General features: G+C 50.9%; 2 protein-coding genes across 7 annotated transcripts in view; one reads left to right on the plus strand and one right to left on the minus strand.

The window, feature by feature from the left end:
- Positions 1 to 4372: 4372 nt before the first annotated feature.
- Positions 4373 to 9586, minus strand: C17H1orf43 (chromosome 17 C1orf43 homolog). The gene is given in 8 exon segments (XM_063316834.1): positions 4373 to 5184; positions 5187 to 5290; positions 6282 to 6340; positions 6469 to 6635; positions 7014 to 7067; positions 7164 to 7281; positions 8545 to 8646; positions 9378 to 9586. Coding segments are annotated over 8 exon segments (1059 nt in total). The 5' UTR covers positions 9519 to 9586; the 3' UTR covers positions 4373 to 4870.
- A 746-nt stretch (positions 9587 to 10332) lies between these two features.
- The window catches only part of UBAP2L (ubiquitin associated protein 2 like), a 37828-nt gene continuing 26056 nt past the window's right edge, over positions 10333 to 22104 (plus strand). For 2 of the 6 annotated variants that reach the window (XM_063317118.1, XM_063317121.1), the window contains exons 1-5: positions 15617 to 15829; positions 16640 to 16769; positions 17659 to 17736; positions 19377 to 19487; positions 21405 to 21576. In XM_063317118.1, the coding sequence (XP_063173188.1) occupies positions 16680 to 16769; positions 17659 to 17736; positions 19377 to 19487; positions 21405 to 21576 (451 nt within the window). In that variant the 5' untranslated portion in view covers positions 15617 to 15829; positions 16640 to 16679. Of the gene's footprint in view, positions 10355 to 10422; positions 10502 to 15613; positions 15830 to 16639; positions 16770 to 17658; positions 17737 to 19376; positions 19488 to 21404; positions 21577 to 22104 lie in introns of those variants that run through there. The other 4 variants (XM_063317120.1, XM_063317119.1, XM_063317122.1 and 1 more) reach the window with 4 other exon arrangements.

Raw genomic sequence — 22104 nt, forward strand, 5'->3', positions numbered from 1 at the left:
ATGGAACCTCTGGATTCAGACGCAGTCTACCTTTGAACATCAGAGCCAGACAAACCGTGGGGAGGAGGGCACGTCTTCACCTGCAGATTTATAAGCATCTCAAAGCATCTGGCCGGCTCCTGAGGCAAACAGGACAGCAGACTTTGGGATGAAGCCGGGAAAACAGGGGAAAAGCCCCTCACATTTTTTGCAGGTGAGATGTCATGGAGCACACTGGCAACAGAGCTAGAAAAAGACATCGTTCTGCCCAAAACGCTGCGGCTGGTGCCATCCAGACAAAATTGGCAAGCGTGGCAAAGCAGTTTAAGTTCACTGCCGGGAGAAGCCCAGCTTGGAGAAACAGGACCTCCTTCGTCCTCTCTCTGCCCTGCGTTGTTGATACCTGTCCTAAATTTCCCAAGCCTTACCTGCGTTGAGGGCCTTCCTGGCATCGCTCTGCTGCTTCGCCAGGCGCTCCCTTTATAACCATCTCTCGCTGCCCTCCGGCACCGGAGAGACGCAACGGCTGGGCCCCTCTGCGTTACCCACCCCTTATGCCTTCGGAGATCAATCATCCAGATTGATTTTCTTGCCCCACCTCTGAGCCTTGTCAATAGCCCATCAATAACTCTGGGCTCTGGACCTGCTACTTTTACTAAAACACGAAGGGGATGGACGGAGTTTTTTTTCCCCCCCCCAGGTTTCCCCTTCAATGCCAACCTGTTTTCTCTCCTTTTGGGGAAAAACAAAACAAAACGCATCGGTAGATTTCTTTGGGCAAAATCCAAAGCTTGTGGAATTCTGCTCCTGACACTACGCAGTTCCAGAGAAGGGATTCGGAGGGGCCTCAAAAAGACCATTGTGAACGAGTGATGGAATTAAAGAGGAAAAACGGATGCAAAATTTTATTTATGTGTCCCGCCTTTATTATTTTTACGAATAACTCAAGGCGGGGAACATACCTGATACTCCTTCCTCCTCCTATTTTCCCCACAACAACAACCCTGTGAGGTGGGTTGGGCTGAGAGAGAGGGACTGGCCCAAAGTCACCCAGACGGCTTCCGTGTCTAAGAAATCAAGTGCAATTAAAGAATACTCACTCACACACCAACTGGTGTGCATATACAAAGGTGGACAGATCACAATTTTGAGAACTACACAAATTTTACCCATCTGCATTCGAAATTTCTGTCCAGAAAGAAATCTATAAGGAAGAATGTTGTTAACCCAGTTAATAAATACCAGATTGGAGTAAGTGTATTCTTTATTTCAAAGCTTTTTTTTTTTGTAGGGGTATAAATGCTTCAGCCAGAACAACTTCCCACTTTTGAAAAAACATGCCTGATCTTAATTAATTGGGATTATTCAGCCTAACTTTACTTGCAAGAAGCATCATTAAATTTAATTCATTAGGAATTAAGAACCGTAGCGGGGTTTACAGTTCAAAACAAAACCTGAATCAATTTATGTCACATTTGATTTGTATATTCTAAGATATACTGTGGAGACCATCAACCCATCGCAGGACAGAATGTGTTTCTTTTTTAAGTTATTTCCCCAATGACCAGCATCTGGCCTAACTAACCACTTTTATTAAAAGGCATACGCTCAGATAAAGTTTGAAAAAGTTGAACAGCTACCAGACTGTTTCTGATTTGGGGCCTCCATAGACTAACTGGGCTCTCCTCCTGCGACGTTCTCCAGATGGCCAACCTATTTCAGCCTGAACTAACATTAGTGGCTTACGGAAAACCATTTTCAATTCCAACGTTGAAAAGTGTTTCTGAGAAAGTTGAGCTTTGGAGGTGGCGTGGAAGCTGTTGCAGAGAAATAAATCTGTGCAAGGGCTAAACCAGGATGGAAAAATGGCTGCCTGCCCGCCCTCTAAAGTAAGCTTTGTCCTATTTGATGGGTATACTTCTGAAAGACTGGGCAGGGTTCCACCCATCCCAGGCAATTGTTGTCACGTGTTTGTGGACATTAGTGCAACCCCAATTCTTCTCGATCCCCTCACCCCACCAGCCTTGTTCCGCCACTGGTTTAGCCAGAATGCTAGTTTATTGATCTCTTGGTTCATCCACTGATGGATGTTCCCCTGCACCATTGAGGGCACACGGTTGGGTGGGCACACCCCATCGACCTTGAGAAAGGGACAGCTGGCCAGGAAGAACTGGCGGGCTATGTCTGGCGGGCTATGTCGACAGCTCATCATGAAGGCCTCCCCACCCACCCCGTTGATGTCAACTTCCCAAACGCACTCAAGGAACTGGGGTCAACCTCAGCTTAGCGAAGGTGGTGGTGGTCTTCTCAAAGTTCTGGCTTTCTTTTCAAGGGCAATTGCTGGAAGTTTGGGAGGCAACCCCTTCCAACGAAGGACATCAAGAGGACTACCTCTCTCAACTGGTTGATTGGTCTCGAGAGGCTCCCAACCACCCATTGAAGCTTCCCACTGACCTTGGTGCTTTGGCGCTCCAGGGCTTATTATACGGGTGCCTGATTCCATTTAGTGACAAGATTATTTCAAAATGGAGCAGCCCCGCCGTTGGGTTTGACGAGCCCTCAAGCCGGATCATGTCAGCTGGCTTCCACATGACCAACCAAGAGACACAGCACAAGCTGAGAAGTCCAGTTGCAGAGATGATTGGTTTGGAGCAAATAATTTGCCCTTTGCAGGGAAAAGCCAAGATCTGGGTGTATGCGGGAGAATCAGAACAATGGAACAGAAGGATTTTGGCTATGGAAGAAGATTGGCCCATCGGGCTTCTAACAGCCAGATCTGACTTCCTTTCCAATTTCTGGATTCACACATCCTCAGTTAAATTGCGCTATGTAGTGTGAGATGGCGGCTATATCAATTTGCTAAATAAATGAAATAAATGAACAGAGGAGTGGCTAAGGAAGGAAAGAGTAAATAGGCCATGATGCTTTTATGCCAACTGATCTTTTCTTCTTTCAGGACCAAGCTGTAAAGAGTTTTCAAGGGTTACTAAAAATCGTGGCTGGGTTCCCGTTTGGCACAAAGGCATTTCATTTTTGTCTTGATGGGGGTACCCATCAAGTCCAAAAAACACTTTTGGATGTAGTGCGATGTGTGACCCAATCCACTGTGGGCTCAGCAAACCAGGGTTTGTTATTCACTGACCAAGATTTCAGTAAACCATCATAGCTATTCAACAATCCGTAGCCTAGCATTTGCAGTTAGCCAGGGCAATCTCTTCTCCAGACTAGTTAACCAACAGCTTTTAGAGGACCTGCGAAGACTAAAAGCAACATTTAAAAATATAAATATAAAGCAACGTTTTAGACAGCGTTGCTTCAGTGGGGACACGGTAAAAAAAACAAAAAAACAAAAAAACCTACTGACTATAGTCCAGTGTTTTTCAACCTTGGCAACTTTTAAGATCCGTGGAGTTCAACTCCCAGAATTCCCCAGCCAGAATTCTGGGAGCTGAAGTCCATGCATCTTAAAAGTTGCCAAGGTTGAAAACAGCTGGACTATAGTCAATAAAGTACTGTTTTTCCAGAAGCACAGGTGAAAAACCATTCCACTTCTGTTGCTTTGTTGCATCGGTAACAAGGGTTAGTTTTCAAATGTGACGTTTATTGCAGTTTGGCATAATCCACAATGCAGGAGCATCTTATTGAGAAATCAAAACAAATGTAGGCAGCGACACCATCTGCTCTTTGGCCAAGGGTTGCTGCCTGTAGCAAGAAACAATTTTTTTTTAAAACACTGCCATTCCTTTGCTTGAAAGGGCCTTCCTCTGGAGCAGGGTTTCTCAACCTGGGTTCGACGGCACCCTCGGGTTCCACGAGAGGTACCTAGGGGTTTATTTAAAAGGAGATGCTGGTTTATTTAAAAAATTATTTCAAATTCGGGCCGCTTCACATTCAAGAGGCAAGGTTCATTCTTTATTTTCGGTCTAAGAACACTGTTCAGGCATATATACATGGCTACCCATGAAACGCGTAGAATAATTTTGCAACTTCTGGCCTGTATTTGAGCCTGAATGTGCAGGGGTTCCCCAAGGCCTGAAAAATCTTTTGAGGGGTCCTCCAGGGTGAAAAGGTCGAGAAAGGCTGCTCTGGAGGTCCCCCCCTCCATGAAATCCAAGTACAGGGGAAACCCTTAGTTGTGCAAAATTCACAATCGCCCTGAGACGCCACCTTCTGGCCAGCAGAGACTCAAATAAATCACACTGTCGGTCATTACAGGATGGAGAAACCCCACGCAGGAAAGAACATTGCCAAAGTTGATTTATTCTCCCTCCCACCCACTCAGGCCAGGTTTCCTTACACCGAAGCGCAGCTTTCTAAGGCCGTAAACCTGTTAAAAAAAAAAAAACTGTAAAAAAAGTTGTAAACCCGCTTTGAACAGAAAACACAGAGGAGAGGGGTGTGCGAGGGCAAAACCGCTCGTTTTATTTCAAACAGCCCAACTCAGAGACACCTGAGCAAGCTTGTGAGGGAACGTCGGAATGGGTGACACGCCTTCGAAGGGCCCTGGGCACGGTGCTGCTTTGCATCGGTGGGTGCTCTTAAGTGCCTCCTGCCGTTAAGCGCCAGGGGGTGAAAATTGCTCTTCCTGGGCGGGGACCACGTTCGATTTCCTGCTTGTGAACATGGAAAGGCCCTGCCGGACAAGTCCTCTGTGACACAGACCACCTCTTGCTTGAGCAGCTGGACATCCACCACCACCATGCCCCAGGGGGCAGTGCCACCTTCCCGCAAACGTCAGCGGGGCAGAATTCAGGGAGGAAAGGCAGAAAGGTCCACCGAGAGGGGAAAAATTCTCGAGGACTTGATCGCTGGCCCGTTCTTGGCTTGTTCGGCATGCTGCGAGAGCGAGTCTTTATAAATAAATACGAGGTAACAAAAGAAACAGGCTTATTTACAACCCCCCCACGTGCCCGCTGGGGAGGCGGGAGGTCGGCTGCTCCCCCCACCATCCTGCAATCTTTTCACGGCAGGGGATGGCCCCAAATGCCAGCCCCCAGCCACAAGGGCTGGCCAAGCCTGCGTACAGGCAACCGGTTCGCTTGGTCCAGGTGGGGAGAGCCATGCCCCTTCTGGGGCTCGATCCTGGGCACGCGCGTCTCAAGTCCAGACGGGAGGTTACAGGGTGCTCTCCAGCGTATTGTAGTTGTCCTTGAAGCTTTTCAGCTCCAAAAAATGTTTGGCCCGCTTGCTTTTCTGGCTCGAGGGAAGGTAGGTGACCTGGATAGTTGGGCTGGCAAGGTCGGGCGAGAGGGTGAGGTCCTTGGCCGCCGACTGGTGCTGCCGTTGGCTGCTCCCGCCTCGGGCTTTGATGCTGCGGGGAGAGAGGGCGGAGAGAAAGGCCGCGTTTCTACCATGTGCCGGGCCACAAACCTTGGTTAACAAGCCTCGATGGTGGGGCACGCAGCCCCACAAGCCTGGCCATCATCCAACCCCTGGGGACGCATACCGTGGCGTGGTCTGCACTACAAGCCGTGCCAGCGTTTTTCAACCTGGGCACCTTTAAGATACGTGGACTTCAACCCCCAGAACCCCCCAGCCGGCAATTCTGGGGGTTCAAGCCCACGTATCTTAAAGGTTCCAAGGTTGAGAAACGCTGAGCCGTGCCCTTGTGCAGCTGCGGTCTGGTTTCTGTGGTTTGTAGTTTAGCTGGGAACACCTTGGGCTACTCCTAAATCCCAGGATGGCTGGGCCATCATCGATCAAAAGGGTGGGGGCTCTAGCACGGAATTACAATCCAACCCGAACAGGGCACGATTCCACCCTAGGAGGCTCAATCGGGGGGCGTTTCACCCGGGATAGAGTTTTATAATTGGCCCATTTAAGCCAGAACTGCAGACGCCAGGGTCACCCCTATCAATCTCCAGATCTGTGCATGGCCGTACAAGATAGGAAAATGTGGAGCGCGCTGGTCCCTAGAATCGCCGAGGATCGGACAAGATGGAACAGATAGCATCACCACCTGGGCACAGCTCCCAGGATTCTCAGCAACGAGCGGAGGAACCGCGGCAGTGGAAATCCAGACGCCTACGGAGCAGCTTTCAGCTCCCAGAATTCTCCACGACGGACCGGGGAATCCTGGGAGCTGAAATCCACACCGCAGGAAACTCCTAGATTGGGGAAAACCTGTTGCAGCTCCCTTCCCCTCTGGGGACTGAAGCTGCATGTTTCTACTTACAAAACCAAGTGGCTGCTAGGAGAGGCCGTCTGGCTCCACCGTCACGGGGCCAATTCTTTTAAATCCCCCCGTTGCTTTAGCTAAAAACTGTCCCGCTTGCCCCCACTCAGCCCCATTCCCAGCTTACATTGTTGCCAGCTCACACAACGCTTCCCGATACTTGAGAAATTCTGCCTTGCCGAAAGTCTATGGCACAGAGAGAGAGAGAAAGGGAAAAAAAAAATCACTCAACTTTAAAGATGCCTGAACTGGAAGAATGGCAGGTTGCAACGTTTCAGCCCCACTCTGCAGGGCCTCTGGAAGGCCGCACTCACCCCTGTCCCGTAGCGGGCATTATCATACCCATCCAGGAGTGTGTCAATCAGAGCCTTGCGGACCCCTTTCAAAGGGGTGCTGGAGTTGCGGAGCTCCAGGAGGTAGCCCTGGAAGTTTTTCCCGATCAACGACTTGGGGTATCTGCCTTCCGCGGAGAACGGGATCTCTGCGGAGAGAAACACAGAGGAGCCCCGTTCACACGACCCACTCGGTGGGGTTCACCCCGCTCCTGGTTTTGCAGCGAACACACGAGCCTGGATTTGCTGGATATTTGGAATCCCGCAACGATCCAAACGCTTCACCCAGTCATAGAAACGTCCTTCCCGGGTAACACGTTTTCTCCACAATGTCTAATAAAGACCCTTTTTAAAAAAAAAAAGTTTCTCAAACAGAGAGGCAGCAAATGTCTTTTCCAAAGCGGCACCCCGCCCAAGTACCTTCCTGCACCCCGCCCTGCTGATTGAGGCTGTGGCAGCTCAGATGAAACAAAAGGCGAAAAACAGGCCCGCCGATGCTCTGCAGGATAGCCGCTGGTTGATTTTACCTGAATCCCTGACAGCATCCAAAGCTTTCATCCGATACACGTAACTGTAAGGGACTGCAAAGGAAGCAGAGGAAACTGAATTGGGGCAAGATGTCCCCTGCCCACTTGTGGCCTTGTCCCCCCCATCCCCCTGATCCCTGAGTACCGTACATGGGCTGATGGATGAGTCCAGTTCTAACAGCCGGGCGTCATCGTACGACAACAGCCGGGGCTCGTATCTGATGTCCTGAACCCGTGACAGTCGGATGTCAATCTCTTCCTTGAGTCCCTGAATAGAGAAAACGATGAGGGAAGAAAGAGGGCATGTGGGTTAGCTTTCCATCTCACAAGCCGCCAGTTCAAACTCTGCCACCTTGCGTTTAATGACAGATTTCCCGACTATGGCGGAATCTGCTGCTAATCAATTTGGCTGTTTGGCGCAACCAAGGAACGAATGCGTTGCCTCTCCTGCTATGAACCGGTCCCGATCTGCAGAGATAATTGAGAAGATGCTTCTGGGGTCAGAGGCCTGTGTCAGATTATAGCACGCACTTCATCTGGAGTTTATTTATTTTGTTTAGATTTCAAATTTCTGTCGCCGCCCATCTCCCTCAAAGAGATGGCTTTTGAATACATCTCTTTGGCTCCCCCAAAGAGGTGTATTCAATACAAGAATACATTTTAAAACTTGTTAGTACCAAAATGGATCTGTTGATCAACCTCGCCGTCTTGGCTCTTAGACAATCTATAAATTGTCTGTAAAGGTGCATCTTTTTTGTCAAGCTTTCACTGATTTTACTCATTTTTCACTTTTTGGATGTTTTTCTAAAATTATGGTTTCATTGGCAGCCTTGAGTGCTTGCCTGAGTAAAGCAGCAAAATATAAATGGTAAAAGTTTACTAGCTACTCACTGAATACCGCATTCTAAACTTCTCTGAATTCAGCAAGCTTCCGCGGCCTTTTTCCCCACCCCCAAACTAGGGAACAATCTCCCAAATCTTTGAGCCTCTTTCACACTGGAGAGCTACCAGCTTTGTATTGAATTTGGGCTTCAGAACAGCTTTTAATGATTAGGCTGAACGCTGAAATCAGATGGGATGCAAAGGCTCACAACCAGGGCGCTGAACTTCGTAAACAAACCAGGCCTCCCTAAAATAACAAGAGGAAAGGCAGATGCTTAAATGCTCCCAGCGGGGGAATCAGCGGAGGAGGGCTGCGGGTTCAAATCTGAAATGCCGAAGCAGGTTTCACATCAGGGTGTGGTCACTGGGCCAGCTGGCCACTTGTTAAAGGAGATGGATCTTTTGCTGGCATTTCCGGAAGTCTCAGGAAAATGCACTGAGTTTTGGAGATGGCAATGGGTCGTCATTCCTTAATGCTCTGGCCACTCCAACGGGGTTTTTTCTGAGCCCGTGAAAAGGTACGGCATGTTCAACAGGCAGCCACGCCCGCTTTGGATGTTAACTCTGCACCCTTCCAGTATGTGGCTGCTGTTTGCACCCCCACCCCTCCGGTCCAAGCTTGGCAAGAGCCACGGGCAGGTCCACAAACCTTGGGGGCGTGCTGCCCCACGGGCACGTGGGGGCCCCGGCGAGACTTCATGGCAAAGCGCATGATCTGCCTCTTGACGAAGATGAAGAGCAAGACGAAGACCTGGAGGGGAGGCAAAGGGAGGGTTGGCGGGGCTGGGCTCGCCTGCAGGACAAGCGGAGGGTGGGTGGCACCCCGCCAGCGAGAGCCATGAACCCCCAGGGCGGCTTGGCCTACCTCGCAGGGTTGTGCTGGGGATGGCCCCGGGGAGAAGAACCAAGGAAAAGTAGTAAATACTCTTAAAATAAAAGAGTAGTTACTCTTTTATTATTTAATAATTATAAAAACCATAAGAATAAAATTATAATAATAGAATAATAGACTACAATACAATAAAATCAAAATTAATCTAATAAAGTAATTATTTGAAATAAGAGTAAATACTCTTAAATAAAACAGTAGAAATAATAAAGACGTGATACAAAATAAATAAAATAATAGGGAGGCAAATGGGCGTTTCACCCCTCTGCTCCTTTCAAAAGACACAAGCCGCAGACTACAGCTCCCATCGCCCCCAGCCAACTCCTCCTCCCCTCCCAACGCCTGCCCGCCCCTTCCTCCCGCTGCGATTCCGCACTCCAAAGCCCATCGTCCCCGCCTCAGGGGATGGACGACCCCCTTCCCTTTCTCCCCAGCTCAGCGCATTGGCGCGGCCCCCCCGCTTGCTGGGCTTCAATCCCCGGAGCAGGGAGGCCAGGATCCCGCCCCGCCGGGGAGGATAGGAAGTGCAGTCCCACGCCCGGCAGGCAAGGGGCTAAGGCGAAAGGCGGCGAAGGGGAGCGGTTTGGCCTCACCAGGCTCCCGTAGGCCATGACCAGCACCACGTTCACCCCGGAGAGCCAGTTGCTGGACGAGGGCGGCGAGGAGGAGGCGGGAGAAGAGGGAGCGGCGGAGGAGGCGGCGGCGGCGGCGGCGGAGGAAGCGGAGCCCGCCATGGCCGGGCGCGGCACCTGGCCCGGCCGCCCCCAGGGCCGCACAACATGGCCGCCGCCGAAGCCGCCCGCGCCCGGTCACGTGGCCAAGGCCACGCCTCCCGCCGGCGTCAGGCCTGCCGGGGGGCGGGGTGAAAGGAAAAAAAAGGAAGCTGGTCTCAGCTGACCGGAAGGAGGGGGAATCATAAAGAGAAAGGGGCTCCGGCGGCCATATTGGAAAGCCAAAGGGAGGCGGTCAAGGGGAGTCCCCTGTGCCTCACACTTCCGGTTTCCCATGGAAAGCGTAGAAGTGCGGGGCGGCCCCCTGAGCGCTCCAAGAAGGAGAGATCGGCCAGCGCGGAGGCGACGGAGATGGGGGAGGGCATACCAGCCCCGGCGCCTTCCCCGCTTCCCCCTTCGTCGATCCCACTCTGCGTCGCCACCCCGCATTGAGTGGCCTGTCGAACAGGAGCCGGAACTATCCTACCGCCGAGTCTCTCCACCACGCTAGGAGGAGAAGGGAGGGAGGGTGGGTTGGGGACAGAGAGGAGGGGGGAAGGGGAAAAAAAAAAAACACCCCAAACTGAATCACGTGCTCGAAGGCGGGGCGAGCGGAGCCGAGGAAAACAAACAGCGCAAACGAGGTAGGGAGGCAGGCAGGGGGCAGGGAGACCCCCTCGGCGCAGGCGCCCTCGCGGGCCCCGCCTCCCCGCCCGGAGCGGAAGGGGGCGTGCCGCGGCCACCTGACGTGGGCGGCCCCGCGCGGCTCGCCCCGCCCCGCGCGTCACGTGGCCCAGGGGCGGTCGCGCCCTCGCTGGCTTCAGTTGTCAGTGCGTGCGGCGGCGGCGGCGGAGGCGCAGGTAAGCGGCGGCGGCGGCGGAAATGGCGCGCGGGCCCTTTAAGAGCCGGCCCCGCCTCCCGCTCCCCTCCCCCGCCCGAGCCTGCCTGGCTTACTTTTATGAGGCGATCCGGCGCCCGCGGAGCGGAGGACCGTCGGCGCGGCGGAGGCGGGTATCTGGCGCCCCGGGCGGAGCGCGCGGCGGCTCGGCCGGGCCCCCGGGCGCCCTCCCCTCCCGGCCCGAGGGGAGGAAGGGGGCGTGAGGAGGCGGGCAGTTCCGGTCCGGAGCGCCGCCGCCGCCGCGGCCTAGTCGGCCGGGAGCGAGCCGGGGACTCGCGTAGCGCGCCGCGCCGGGCCAGGGGAGACCAAAGTCGGACGCGGCCCCGCCGGGACGGCCGGAAGGGGGGAAAAAGGCGCTCTTTTTCGCCCCTCCCGGGCTGGATCGCCGCGGGGCTGCCCGCCGCCGGGTAGGCCGGTTTCCTTCTCTCGGGCCGCGCTCCCCCGCCCCCGGCCCCCGGGAGGCCCGGCCGGCCGGCCCCGCGCGCAGCAGCGCCGGCCCTTCCCGCCCGGGCGAGGCCGCTTCCCCCTCGCGGGCGCGCCGCGCTCATTGTCTCCCCGCGGAGCCGCCACCCGCCTCCCCCCCGGCGGGCACGTGGAGGGGCGCCCTCGCCCCCCGCCGTGCCCGGGGCGGGGCCTTGGCTGCCCGCCGGGCTCTCCGCAGGGCCGCGGCCCGGGGCTCGGGCAGGCCGGGCGCGGATCCGCAGCCTCCCGCGCCCCCCCGGGCCGCCTCCCCGCGAGCCGGGCTCCGGCTTCCCGCTCGGGAGGGGGAAGCGACGCCCCCGGCTCCCCTCTCTCGATCGGGGCCGAGTAGGGCTTATTTAAACCCGGGCAAGGCGGGCCTCGCTCCGTCCGCTCCTGGCTTCGCCCACCCTGCGGGTCGAGGGCGGTTCTATCCCCCTCCTCAAAAAGTCCCCCTTAGGGAAAGCTAATGTAAAACGACCCCCCCTCCCCCCCCATGCAGCGCAGCTTTTGCATGAATTTGGGGTGTTAATTTTGCCTCCAGCCGCTCCCCCCCCCCCCATCACCACGGGGTGTTTTCTCCTCTGTTTTTACTTTACCTTCTAACCCTGTTCTTTCTTTGAAGGCTTCTTAAAAGTTAGAGCTGGTGGTTCCTCTTAAGGCTTGCAGCTCCTTTTTGCAGGAGGCAGAAGGGTGCTCCTCTGGGATCTCCGCACCGTGAAGCGAAGCGCGTGAGGGTTTGGCCGGTCCCGGTGAATGTTGCGGCCGAGTGGGGTTCAAATCCGGCTTGACTCCGGGCCGTGCTGCTGCTTAGTAGATGAGCCGGTGCCCTCATCGGCACTTCTTGGACCCGATGCGCACCGCTCTGGGCCTTGTGGACCTGCCGGGCCAGGAGCTTTGCTGAAGGAACTTTCCGGGACTTTTGGAAGCTTTTGACCTGGTGGGGGGAGGCCGACATTTGCAGAGAAAGCGATGTAGCGGCATTCCGAGGATGAAGTTGCGGCTCATCTTTCCTTTTCTTAGAAAGCTAGTAGTCACCGTTCTCCTGTAACTAATCCTGTTGCCATGTCCTTACAGACACTTCCCAGCTCACTTTGATGCCTAAGGCCCTGGGAATTTACACTGATACTCCTTCATTCTCCCTTCTGCCCCGTCCTTGTTCTTCCCCTCGCAATTTCCCTCACATGAAGAAAACTACTTTTGTTTTCTGTATCATGTCGAACGACTTCGTCTGGAACTCTGTAAGAAGCTGGTAGGCCCACTATTTCCTTCTCTTAAGTCTTATTACACTTGATGTTCTTAAATGGCTTCCTCAAATATGCAGCTTGGGTCATTTCCCAGCCAGCAAGGCCACGGTGGTGGGAGATCACAGTGACTATAGGTAGCACAAATCGTTGGTGGGTGGATGAGAGGCCACGGTAGATGAATCGTTTCATCCCTCTGAAATGGCCACTGCTCCTCCTGTTCGCTTCCTACCCCCTTGTTAATCCCACAGACTCTATGATCTTTTTTTTTCTTTAAGGCCTAAAGCCTTGGTATTCTTGTCTCCTTTACTTTTCCTGGCGTTGTTCTCTCGAGGTTCTTTTAAGCAAAATCGTACTATGATTTTCTAACAAATTGTGCCAGAATCTTCTCAACCTGGCCATCCTTTATTATCCTCCAAGTGTAGGTGACTTCCTTATATATCAAAAGAGGTTAAAAGTCTTTGAGATTTTTGTTTTCCACGTTATAGAGAACTCCGTGACCAGGCAGGATGATTTTACTAAGCATATCAACGAAATGTGATTGTGTATCATTGGATATTTTAGTAATCTGCATTTTGTGTTCCAGTTCTTCAGTTGGGCTGCTCCTCTTTGGGCTGATTCTGAGGTAGGTCAGTCTTACTGCCAGGTGGATGTACAGGGAACTGCAGTCTTAGGTAGAAGAGGGTGCTTGGCTAGGATGCCAAGTGCAACTATCCGGTCAGCAAGGCTGTTTTTTTCCACTGGAGCAATAACTTCTTACGACTTTATTCCTAAAGACCTGGAAGATGCCTCGTTGGTCCGGCCTCTCTTTAGAGTAGGATGTTCAATATGCAGTGGCTTTTTTTCTGAACTCGTTAACACAGAGGGTTCCTGCTTTCACGCTGCTCTTTGAAGGTGGTAGTAAGCAAGTTAGCGAGCAGGAAGGTTTCACTTCAGGAATCAGCAAGCAGTGCATTATCTTTGGACCGAAGAATGGTTAGGACCTTTCTTTTCCTGGTGGAAGCTGCTCTCCAAGAGTTATTCTCTATCAGGAGTAACACAGAAAGAGTAATATTGCCTTTGTTTCTTGGGCTGAGATCACGTATTTTGTAGGGTTGAACCTGCAGTAAAGTATTGTTGAAATTAGGCTGGGGACGACTGGGGTAGATTTCACTCCTGTGTAGTTTAACAGCTCTGAATCTTAAACCCTCCTGGGCTTGTTCACCTGACAGCCAGGTGAGAACAGCCATTCTTTAAAGGAGGCTCTTGGTGTTTATCTTTTGCTCAGCAAACCAGCCTTTTGCCTCAGGTAGCTTCTTTTCTCCAAACTTCTGAGTGTTGCGTTTTGTTTTGTTTTTTCCCGCCACCTCCTTCTTTATTACCAGTCTTGAAATACATCATCTGCTATCTGGCGGTGAATTTATTGGCAGTGGGTTTGGTCAATGGCTTTAAATGGGGATGGGCTCTATCAGTATTAAGTGCGATGGCATCAGGTTCAGGAGCAGTATGCTACGCTGGAGATTCTTTGAAGCATCCACCCGGCCCATTGAGGGAATGATATTGGAGCAGATCACGGGGTGGCCAAGCCGGTGCTCCCTAGACTTAATCTTTTACAGAATAATCTATCTTGGCCCAGGGATTTGCTTTCTCATGCTCTTATGATGGATTTTCGCTCTTGTAAAGAAGGGCCATTTGTCATGTCTGATCTTCCCTAACCAAAAGACTTGAGTGAGTGCCTTTGTTTAAACAGCCTTCCCATTTGAGAGTTAAATGGGAAATAAAGATTTAACATGCACACACACACACACACCCAGCATTCAATCTTCCCTTGGCTTCATTTTGTAAAAACTTCAAAGCGACCCTTGAAACGTGGGGGTAAAAAGTTTGTCTTTTCCCATCTCCCCCCCCCCGCCCCCATCACTGGCTTCCAACTGCTTGACCAGGTATCTTTTGAGCAAAGTTTCACTCTGCTGAAGCTGGCAGGGCTGGTGCGAGGGCAGGCCCCAAATGGGGAGGTGTACCAGCTTCGGGGAAGCAGCTGGTCTTCTTGCAGGGCGAAGTTGCGAGCCGTGGAAAAAATCACTCCGGAAGAATCACCAGTGTGCTAGGTCAGGTTGATGCTCCGTCTACCCAACTGCATTGGCTCTGCTGGCAACTGCTCTCCAGGGTCTTTTCCATCACCTGCTGTCACTTCCTTTTTAATTGGAGGCTGCTGAATAAGCCAGAGATGTGTGTGCACGTGCTCTGTTGCTGCCACGTGCACCCCATTTTGCGTGCTGCTCTGCCGGGAAAGAAAATGGTGAAAAATCAAGAATTGAGCGCCTAAGAGCACCATGCTGGTTTTGCTGGCTGCAGCCAACCGTCTCTCCTTTGGGGAACCTCAGCAGGAAGAGTTAGGATCTGTAACTGTAGAAGTTGTTTACTTCTTCCCATTTTGTGCCCCTGCCCTAACACCCTTCAGGTCATTTTGTCCCTCCGTTGTGTACGCTCGGTGCTCTCGCTGGTCTGGAGAGCCTGTTGGAACGGCTCAGAGTTGCCATTTTGAAATCACGGCTGCACGTTGATGGTGATAGGAAGGCTAGGCTTCCCCAGAATGGACATTTTCCTTCCAGGCGTGCGGTTCCTGTCCCTTGGCCCCCTAGAAATGTGCTCTTGACAGGAGAGAGTGCCTGTCTTTTCTTCCACTGCCTCCAAAGATGAGGACTGAGTCTCTGGGCAAGGGACAAACTGTGGTTTTGTTTGGTTTCCTTCTCCCGTCTGTGTGGGTCTGCTGCCCGGCATAAGAATTTGTTAGCAGCAGGCCTGGTCCGTGAATTGAAAATGTTTCCTTGTTGAGCCATTTGCTGTCTGAGGCTTTTGATTAGCTTCAGCAGGGTTTTTTTTTAAAAGAGCAGATTGGATTCCTGGAAACCAAGTTGTGTTGCATCTCCGTCGAATCCCTTTGCTCTGAGTGGCTTACATGTGGAGTGATTTCTAAGGGGGGAGGAAGGAGGAGCATCCGTTCTCTCCTCGGGAGGGGAGAGTTAAAACTCGGTCAGTAACTCCAGCGATAATTGGACTGTTCCTGGTAGAACTCTAAAGGCCTCTAGGTTGGGTGTTTGATTTCCCTCTTGTGTGTGATCTCTTTTGCGGGGGCCATTCTGCACTGCAGGCTGGACTTAAGGGTATCTGTTTTATTAAGCAACTGCTGTGTTTTTGCCCGCTCTTCTGTGCGCTTGGTTAAATGCATCTGCAAGGCTGGGAAATTCTGAAGTTTTGCAAACGTCCCTGTTCTGATTAGGAATTGACAACGTTCGGTTCTCGACTGCCTTATGGTCGTCTTTTGGGAGTGCTTCTGGGCTTTAATGAGGCCTCTTTTAGTTCCCTTGAGAACGGCTGTGAAGTCAGGTTGAATTTCGTTGCAGGGCCAGGAAATCCTGGTTTGAACCTTGCTCCAAATGGATTGTGTGGCGCTAAAGATGAGAAATTAGTCCAGATCCAGTGGAGAAGAGTTGTTGCTTTCCTAAAAAAATGATCCATCTTGTTTTTGGGTGGCATGTCGCAACACACCTCTAACTTTCCATTAGTAATGGAAACTTCTTAGGAGAAGGTTTATCAGTTTTTTAAGAACTGGATTTGAACGGTTAAGAATTGAACTCTGTGATTCAGAACTGGTAGGAAGCCAATGGGAGTGAAGAGGGAAGAAGAATTTAAGCAGAGCTCCTGGATCAGTCTCAAGAACTTTCTAGACCACTTTATCATTCTCATAGTAACCAGTAAGCAGGATGTGTCTTGTGTTCCTCCAGAGTTCTTGCCTTCAACATTGATGGCAACGTATACAGGTAGTCCTCATTTAACAACCATTCATCTAGAGATGGTTCAGACTTACGACGGTGCTGAAAAAACCAACTTTCAGTCTGTCCTCACACTTAGGACCGTTGCAGCATTTTCCCCTGGTCATGTGATCGTGATTTGGGTGCTTGGCAACTGGTTCGGGCTTATGGCGATCACAGGGTCCCGTGGTCACGTGACCGCCATTTTTAACCTTCATGGCCAGCTTCTGGCAAGCAAAATCGTGTCATTCGCTTATCAACCATGTGGTTCGCTTAATGCCTGCAGTGATTTGCTTAATGACCACCGCAAAAAGGATTGTGAAATGGGGTCAGATTCGCTTGATGGCCCTTTGCTTGGCAACCAAAATCCTGGTCCCAATTGTGGTTGTTAAGCGAGGACTGCCTGTAGTTATCTGGGCTAGCAGCTAGTGGTGAAGCTATATGCTCCTTGCATTTAGCATGTCAGATCTGTGCTGTGAAGGTGGGGTTGCTGCAGTGAGGGCTGCATGATGGGTTTTGTGCAGGGTAGGGGGAAACCTGGGAAAGGGAACATGTGATTCTTCAGCAAAAACACTGACAGGTGTATTGATGCAGGGCTCCACGTTAGCCGAGAATAAGAAGGAAATAAGCGTCCGGTCGACACGTAAAAGCCGTCCTCGATAGCAAAAGAGGCAAAAGCTCTTGCGCGGCTGAGTTGTCCATTTATTGGCTCCATTTTTACACCTGCCCTCTTTTTTCCATCCTCCCTTACAGAGTTCTGCCTTGTAAATACTGTTATTTGTATATACTGTAAATGATGACATCGGTGGGCACTAACCGAGCCCGGGGAAGCTGGGAACAGACACAGACACAGAACCAGGCACAGCACAAGCAGAGGCCACAGGTGAGCGCGGAGCATCCATGGAAACTGGTTGGCTTGCCTGCCAAGAGTGCGGAGGGGCCTCTTTCAGTTGTGACTTAGTGGCACCCGGCCCTAACGTCAGGTTGGGAGACAAAGGTGCCTTCTCCACCTTTGTTTGTTCTTAGCCTGGAGCTTAACTTGCATACTTGGGAGAGAAGGCGGAGTTTTGGCCTTGTAGAGAAACCCTGGATAAGTTAGGAAGAATAGCTGCCCTTTCACTTTCTCGACAGGGAGAGGTGCCAGGAGAGGTCAACCCCCCCCCCCCGCCATTTCTTAGCCAATTGTACCAAAGCGTCTGGTTACCCAGGCAATCGGGCTCCTGGAATAGTCCCAGCCAGGTTGATAAACTCTGGGATTTCGTTATTTGCAAGGTTTGGCCGCTCCCGTGAATCGGGAGGTGTTTTCCCCCCCCCTCACAACTGTTCTTGGGCTGGCCAGCGTTGTTGTTTAATGAGGGAAGCAAAGAGCTTGTTAACACTAAGCTGTGATCCGATTTGACTCGACTGGATTTTTCAACATGGTTTGGAGCCCCGGCGGCTTGCTGTGCGTGTTGCGCTAAGCCGTAGAGCAGATCGGAGCAGCTGAAATTTCAGAACTGGCTGGGCCCCAGTTAAGCCAGCCACGTGATATGGGAGTGCAATTTGTGAACAGTAGTTCAGATTTGAGTCCCTCTGACTTCAGATCATATTCTGAGTTGGGAATTTGCCTTAACTTGGACACAAATCCTCTCTTAGTCCCGAAGTTCTGTTATTCACCCGGAACCTCACCTGAATGGTTGTAACTTCTTACCTCTCCGTCTTTTTCCTTTCGGACGCGGCCTTCCTGAAAATGGAAGCTTCTCATTTTCTGTTTCCGGTCCTTCTCTCCCCAGGCCACTGCAGAGCAAATTCGACTTGCACAGATGATCTCGGACCACAACGATGCTGACTTTGAGGAGAAAGTGAAGCAAGTAAGTCTTTTGGCATTGGGAGCGATGGGGAGGCCTAGCCGTAGCGTCAAGCCCACCGGATGATTTTCTTTCGAGTGTGCTTTCGTTTTTTTTTAAAGTGCTTTTCAACAAGCCAGCTTGAAAGGGGCCATCTTGAAGGTTGACATAGCCGTAAACGTATCTTGAGGCAGGGAATCGAACTTTCAAGATAAGATCTGATACGGTAGAAAGAAAAAGAGCGTTTTTCACAAGGGCAGGAGGTACACCAAATGGCACGTACGTTGATCACTTCTGCTGGCAGACTTGTCTTTTAATGCGGAATCTCTGTGTTTGGCATTGCGGTTGCCAGCTGATAAGTCAGCTTTTCAAAGAGGGTGACGATATTAATGTAAATAAAATGATGCCCGAAATGACACTACAGGTAGTCCTCGCTTAACGACCATTTGTTTAGTGGCCATTCGGACTTACAACAGTGCTGGAAAAACTGACAGGTGACTGGTCCTCACAACTCATGACCGTCACGGCATGCCCACGGTCACATGACCACGATTTGGGCACCTGGCAGCCAGTTTGCACGTATGACCGTCGCAGCATCCTGCGGTCACGTGGTTGCCATTTTCGACCTTCCCGGCCAGCTTCTGGCAAACAAAATAAATGGGGAACTTAATGCCTGCAGTGGTTTGCTTAATGACCACTGCAAAAAAAAAAAAAGATTGTAAAATCAGGCCAGATTCGCTTAATGACTACTTTGCAGAGCAACCCAAATGCTGGTCCCAATCATGGTCGTTAAGCGAGAGCCACAGATGAAATAAAAACAAGAGATGTGAGCATAATGGAAATACACTGTTGTTACGGCTGCTCCCTTTGTACTTGATGTTCATAGATGTGGGAAAAGCCAAAGCTGGTCAGTTGAAAAAGTAAGGGAATATCTAGACAGGCTAAGCTTTCTTACCCATGTCTGGAGTCCTTCCTCTTCAGAGGGACTGGACGTGGGGCATCCAATAATATAGCCGAAATGACTCACTGTTTAGTGTTTATCAGTTCCAACCAAAATGAAGTGTGACCGTCCTGACTTTTGATTCTGGGGTGTAAGATCCCCAGCGAAAGCCTTTTGCCGTTCAGATGCTGAGGGCCCCAGGAGCAGCTTTGAACCGGTTCTTTGCCCTAATTCCAGCTGATAGAGTAACACTGGTAAATTTTTGGCAGGGTTGTCCTGTCTCGCCATTCCGCCTGCCAGTAATTCTTTTTTATTGCTGTTTCCTGGGGAAATGAATGTGCAGGTAGCCGGTTTAAATTTGGGACTCTCGACCGTTGCAGTTTTATTACGTTCCAGGAGCTTAGCAAAAATAAAGACCTTGCCGACGTTTTAAAAGCACCGTGTAAAAGAGAATTACCGCCTCGTTAAAATAATTTATTAAGCAGCCAGCTGGAAGGTCAAAGGTTTACTTCTAAAAATGATCCTTACTGGTTGAAGGATATTCGGGGTGAAAACGGAGCTGGGGTAACGAGCGCAGAACAATGGTGCTTTAGAAAAAGGACTTTTCTGGGTTCTAAAGTCAGTAGTACTGGAATATTTTGCTGTTCCTGGACCGAGAGGGAGCTAAGCTTCTTGGGCTGCATTTGCTGGAGACCGGTGCTCATGATTCCTTTTGCCTCTGCAGCTGATCGACATCACAGGCAAGAATCAGGATGAGTGTGTGATCGCCCTGCACGACTGCAACGGGGATGTCAACAGAGCCATCAATGTGCTGCTGGAAGGGAACCCAGACACGGTAGATCTGGGGCTCGGGTGGGTGGGGCTGGCCTCCAAGGCCTGGATTGGACAGTGGGAGGACGTTCTGTTCTAGCTTGGCATGATGCGCAAACCCATCAAAGGATGGCTGTTGCTGGAAGCTCACAGGCTCTTGTGATTGTTTCCCTTACATCAGCCTTCCTCAACTTTTTGACCCTGGAGGAACCCTTGAAATATTTTTCAGGCCTTGCTTGGGGAACCCCTGCACATGCAGGCTCAAATATAGGCCAGAAGTTACCAAATTATTATATGCATTTCATGGGTAGGCCTGTATATATGCATCAACAGTGTTTTTAAGCTGAAAACAAAGAACGAAACTTCCTTCTTGAATGTGAAGTTGCCCAGATTTGAAGTAATTTCTTAAATAAATCGTGATCTCCCAGGGACCCTTAGGGACCTCCCATGGAACCCGCAGGTGCCACAGAACCCTGGCTGAGAAACCCTGCCTTACACCAGTGAAGTAGGTTTTCTCAATGCCTCTCCTCCCCCCCCACCTTCTCAAAGCTGAATTGGATTTTGAACTTTGAATGAGCAGTAACAGCCTGTTCACACACTGCGCCAAGCCATAATAAGTGGGTTTGCATATTGCACTCAGCCAGAAACAACAAACCGTATTATAACGTAGCATTATGTCAAAAAAAAAGGCCTTGCTATGAGAGCGTTTATTTATTATTTTGTGTGTTTGAGTATCTGAGTGCCTCCTGTCCTAAAATGCTCCTGGCTTATTGTAACTGCTGGGAGCCCTTGGATAGCTTGGTTTTGAAGGAATGAACACAGAACAGTTAATCTCAGCCCTCCATCCCAGTGAGTTTAGGGGGTTAAAAATGAAAGAAATGTCAGGGGAACTTGAAGGTTGACGGGAAGATAATTTCCGTCACATTTCTGTAATTTTAAAATGATAACTAATGCAGCAAAAGTGATGTAGGGTCTGTTGACATCCATGCATCTTTTCAGAATGAAATGGATGGGTTGATGCACAACATTCAGCGTTGGTTCATTTAATTGAATTTTAATTTGATTTGATTGACTGGGGGCTGCAGTAGATTCCTTTGGGACCAGAGCTGCTTCACATACTTGGTTCTGAAAAAAACTGCCTTTATTTTCCCCCCTGCATGTTCATATTCTTTCAGAATGGAAATTAGCAGGAGGGCAGGCAAAGTGGCACTACTTGAACAAGTGTTTCCCACTGGGAGTCCAAGTTGGGGGACTATTCAGAAATTTGAAGCACATCTACATATTTGTGTGTTTAATCTCCTCTTGTTCCCTAAACCAGTGCTTCTCAACCATGGCGACTTGAAGATGCGTGGACTTCCATTCCCAGAACGCCCCAGCCAGCGTAGGAGTCGAACTCCACACATCTTCAGGTCGCCAAGATCGAGAAACACTGCCCTAAACTAACACAATTGTTAATACGGGTAGTCCTCGCTTAACAACCACAATGGGGTCCGGCATTTCAGTTGCTAAGCAAAGCGGTCGTTAAGTGAATCCGACCTGATTTTACAACCTCCTTTAAGCGAATCACCGCAGGCGTTAAGCGAACCACATGGTTGTTAAGCGAATCATGCGGTTCCCCGTTGATTTTGCTTGCCAGAAGCTGGCTGGGAAGGTCAAAAGTGGCAATCACAGGACCACAGGATGCTGCGACGGTCATAAATGCAAACCGTGCTCACGTGACTGCGGGGTGCTTCAGCGGTCACAACTGTGAGGACCGGGCGCAAGTCAGTTTTTCAGCACCGGTGTGTGAACCGTCCCTAAACAAATGGTTAAGTGAGGACTACCTGTAACCGAAACATGAAAAGGCTATTGAAAAAAATAAGTTAACAATTTATAAATGAGAGCAGATTCATTGTCCTGTGCATCAGGAATACCACATGCATGTTTCTCCCTTCCCTTTTAGCACTCCTGGGAAATGGTTGGGAAGAAGAAAGGTGTGTCAGGACAGAAAGACAGTGGACAGACGGAGCCCAGCGACGAAGGCAAAGAGAACCGGGAAAAAGAGAGAGACTTCAGCCGGCGACGGGGGAGTGGGTTGCCCCGAAGAGGCCGTGGAGCCAGCCGCGGAAGAGAATGTAGGCCATGCTTCTGCATACAAAGCAATAGATACTCCTAAGGAGGTGCAAAATGTTCCTTTGCAGAATTTGTGACTCCCAAATAGGTCGTTCTCGTCCCTTCCAATGTCCTGGAGGTGGTTTGACCTTCAAACGGGCTGTTCCCCTCTCGGAATGGTCAGCAGAAAACCTCCCCTCGCCCTCCTGTCCCGAGAACCTTCTGACTCTAATGGGACACTTTGAAAGCTGGGCACCTTCCTGGTGCTACTGTTCAATTAGGAAATTTCTGCAGGGCATGGGATTTCAGGAGTGGGCGTTTTGTATTTCTGGATGCCAGCTTCTTCTCCTTTTTTGAAGCGGGGTAGAGCCAACCTCTCAGGGAATAGTGCTTGGTATCCCGGCTATCCAGGCATCCTGGGTGAGAAAGGGGTTTGGCCTCTGGGAAAGCGGGCATGGATCTCTGCACAGGCAAGCGCAGATTTTCAGCTCAAGTGTTCAGATGCGCATACGTGGCTGTTTCGCGTTCCCAGAAGGAGTTTCATTTCCCCC

This window comes from Candoia aspera, chromosome 17 (assembly GCF_035149785.1).
Source record: "Candoia aspera isolate rCanAsp1 chromosome 17, rCanAsp1.hap2, whole genome shotgun sequence".
In the NCBI taxonomy this organism is placed as follows: Eukaryota; Metazoa; Chordata; class Lepidosauria; order Squamata; family Boidae; genus Candoia; species Candoia aspera.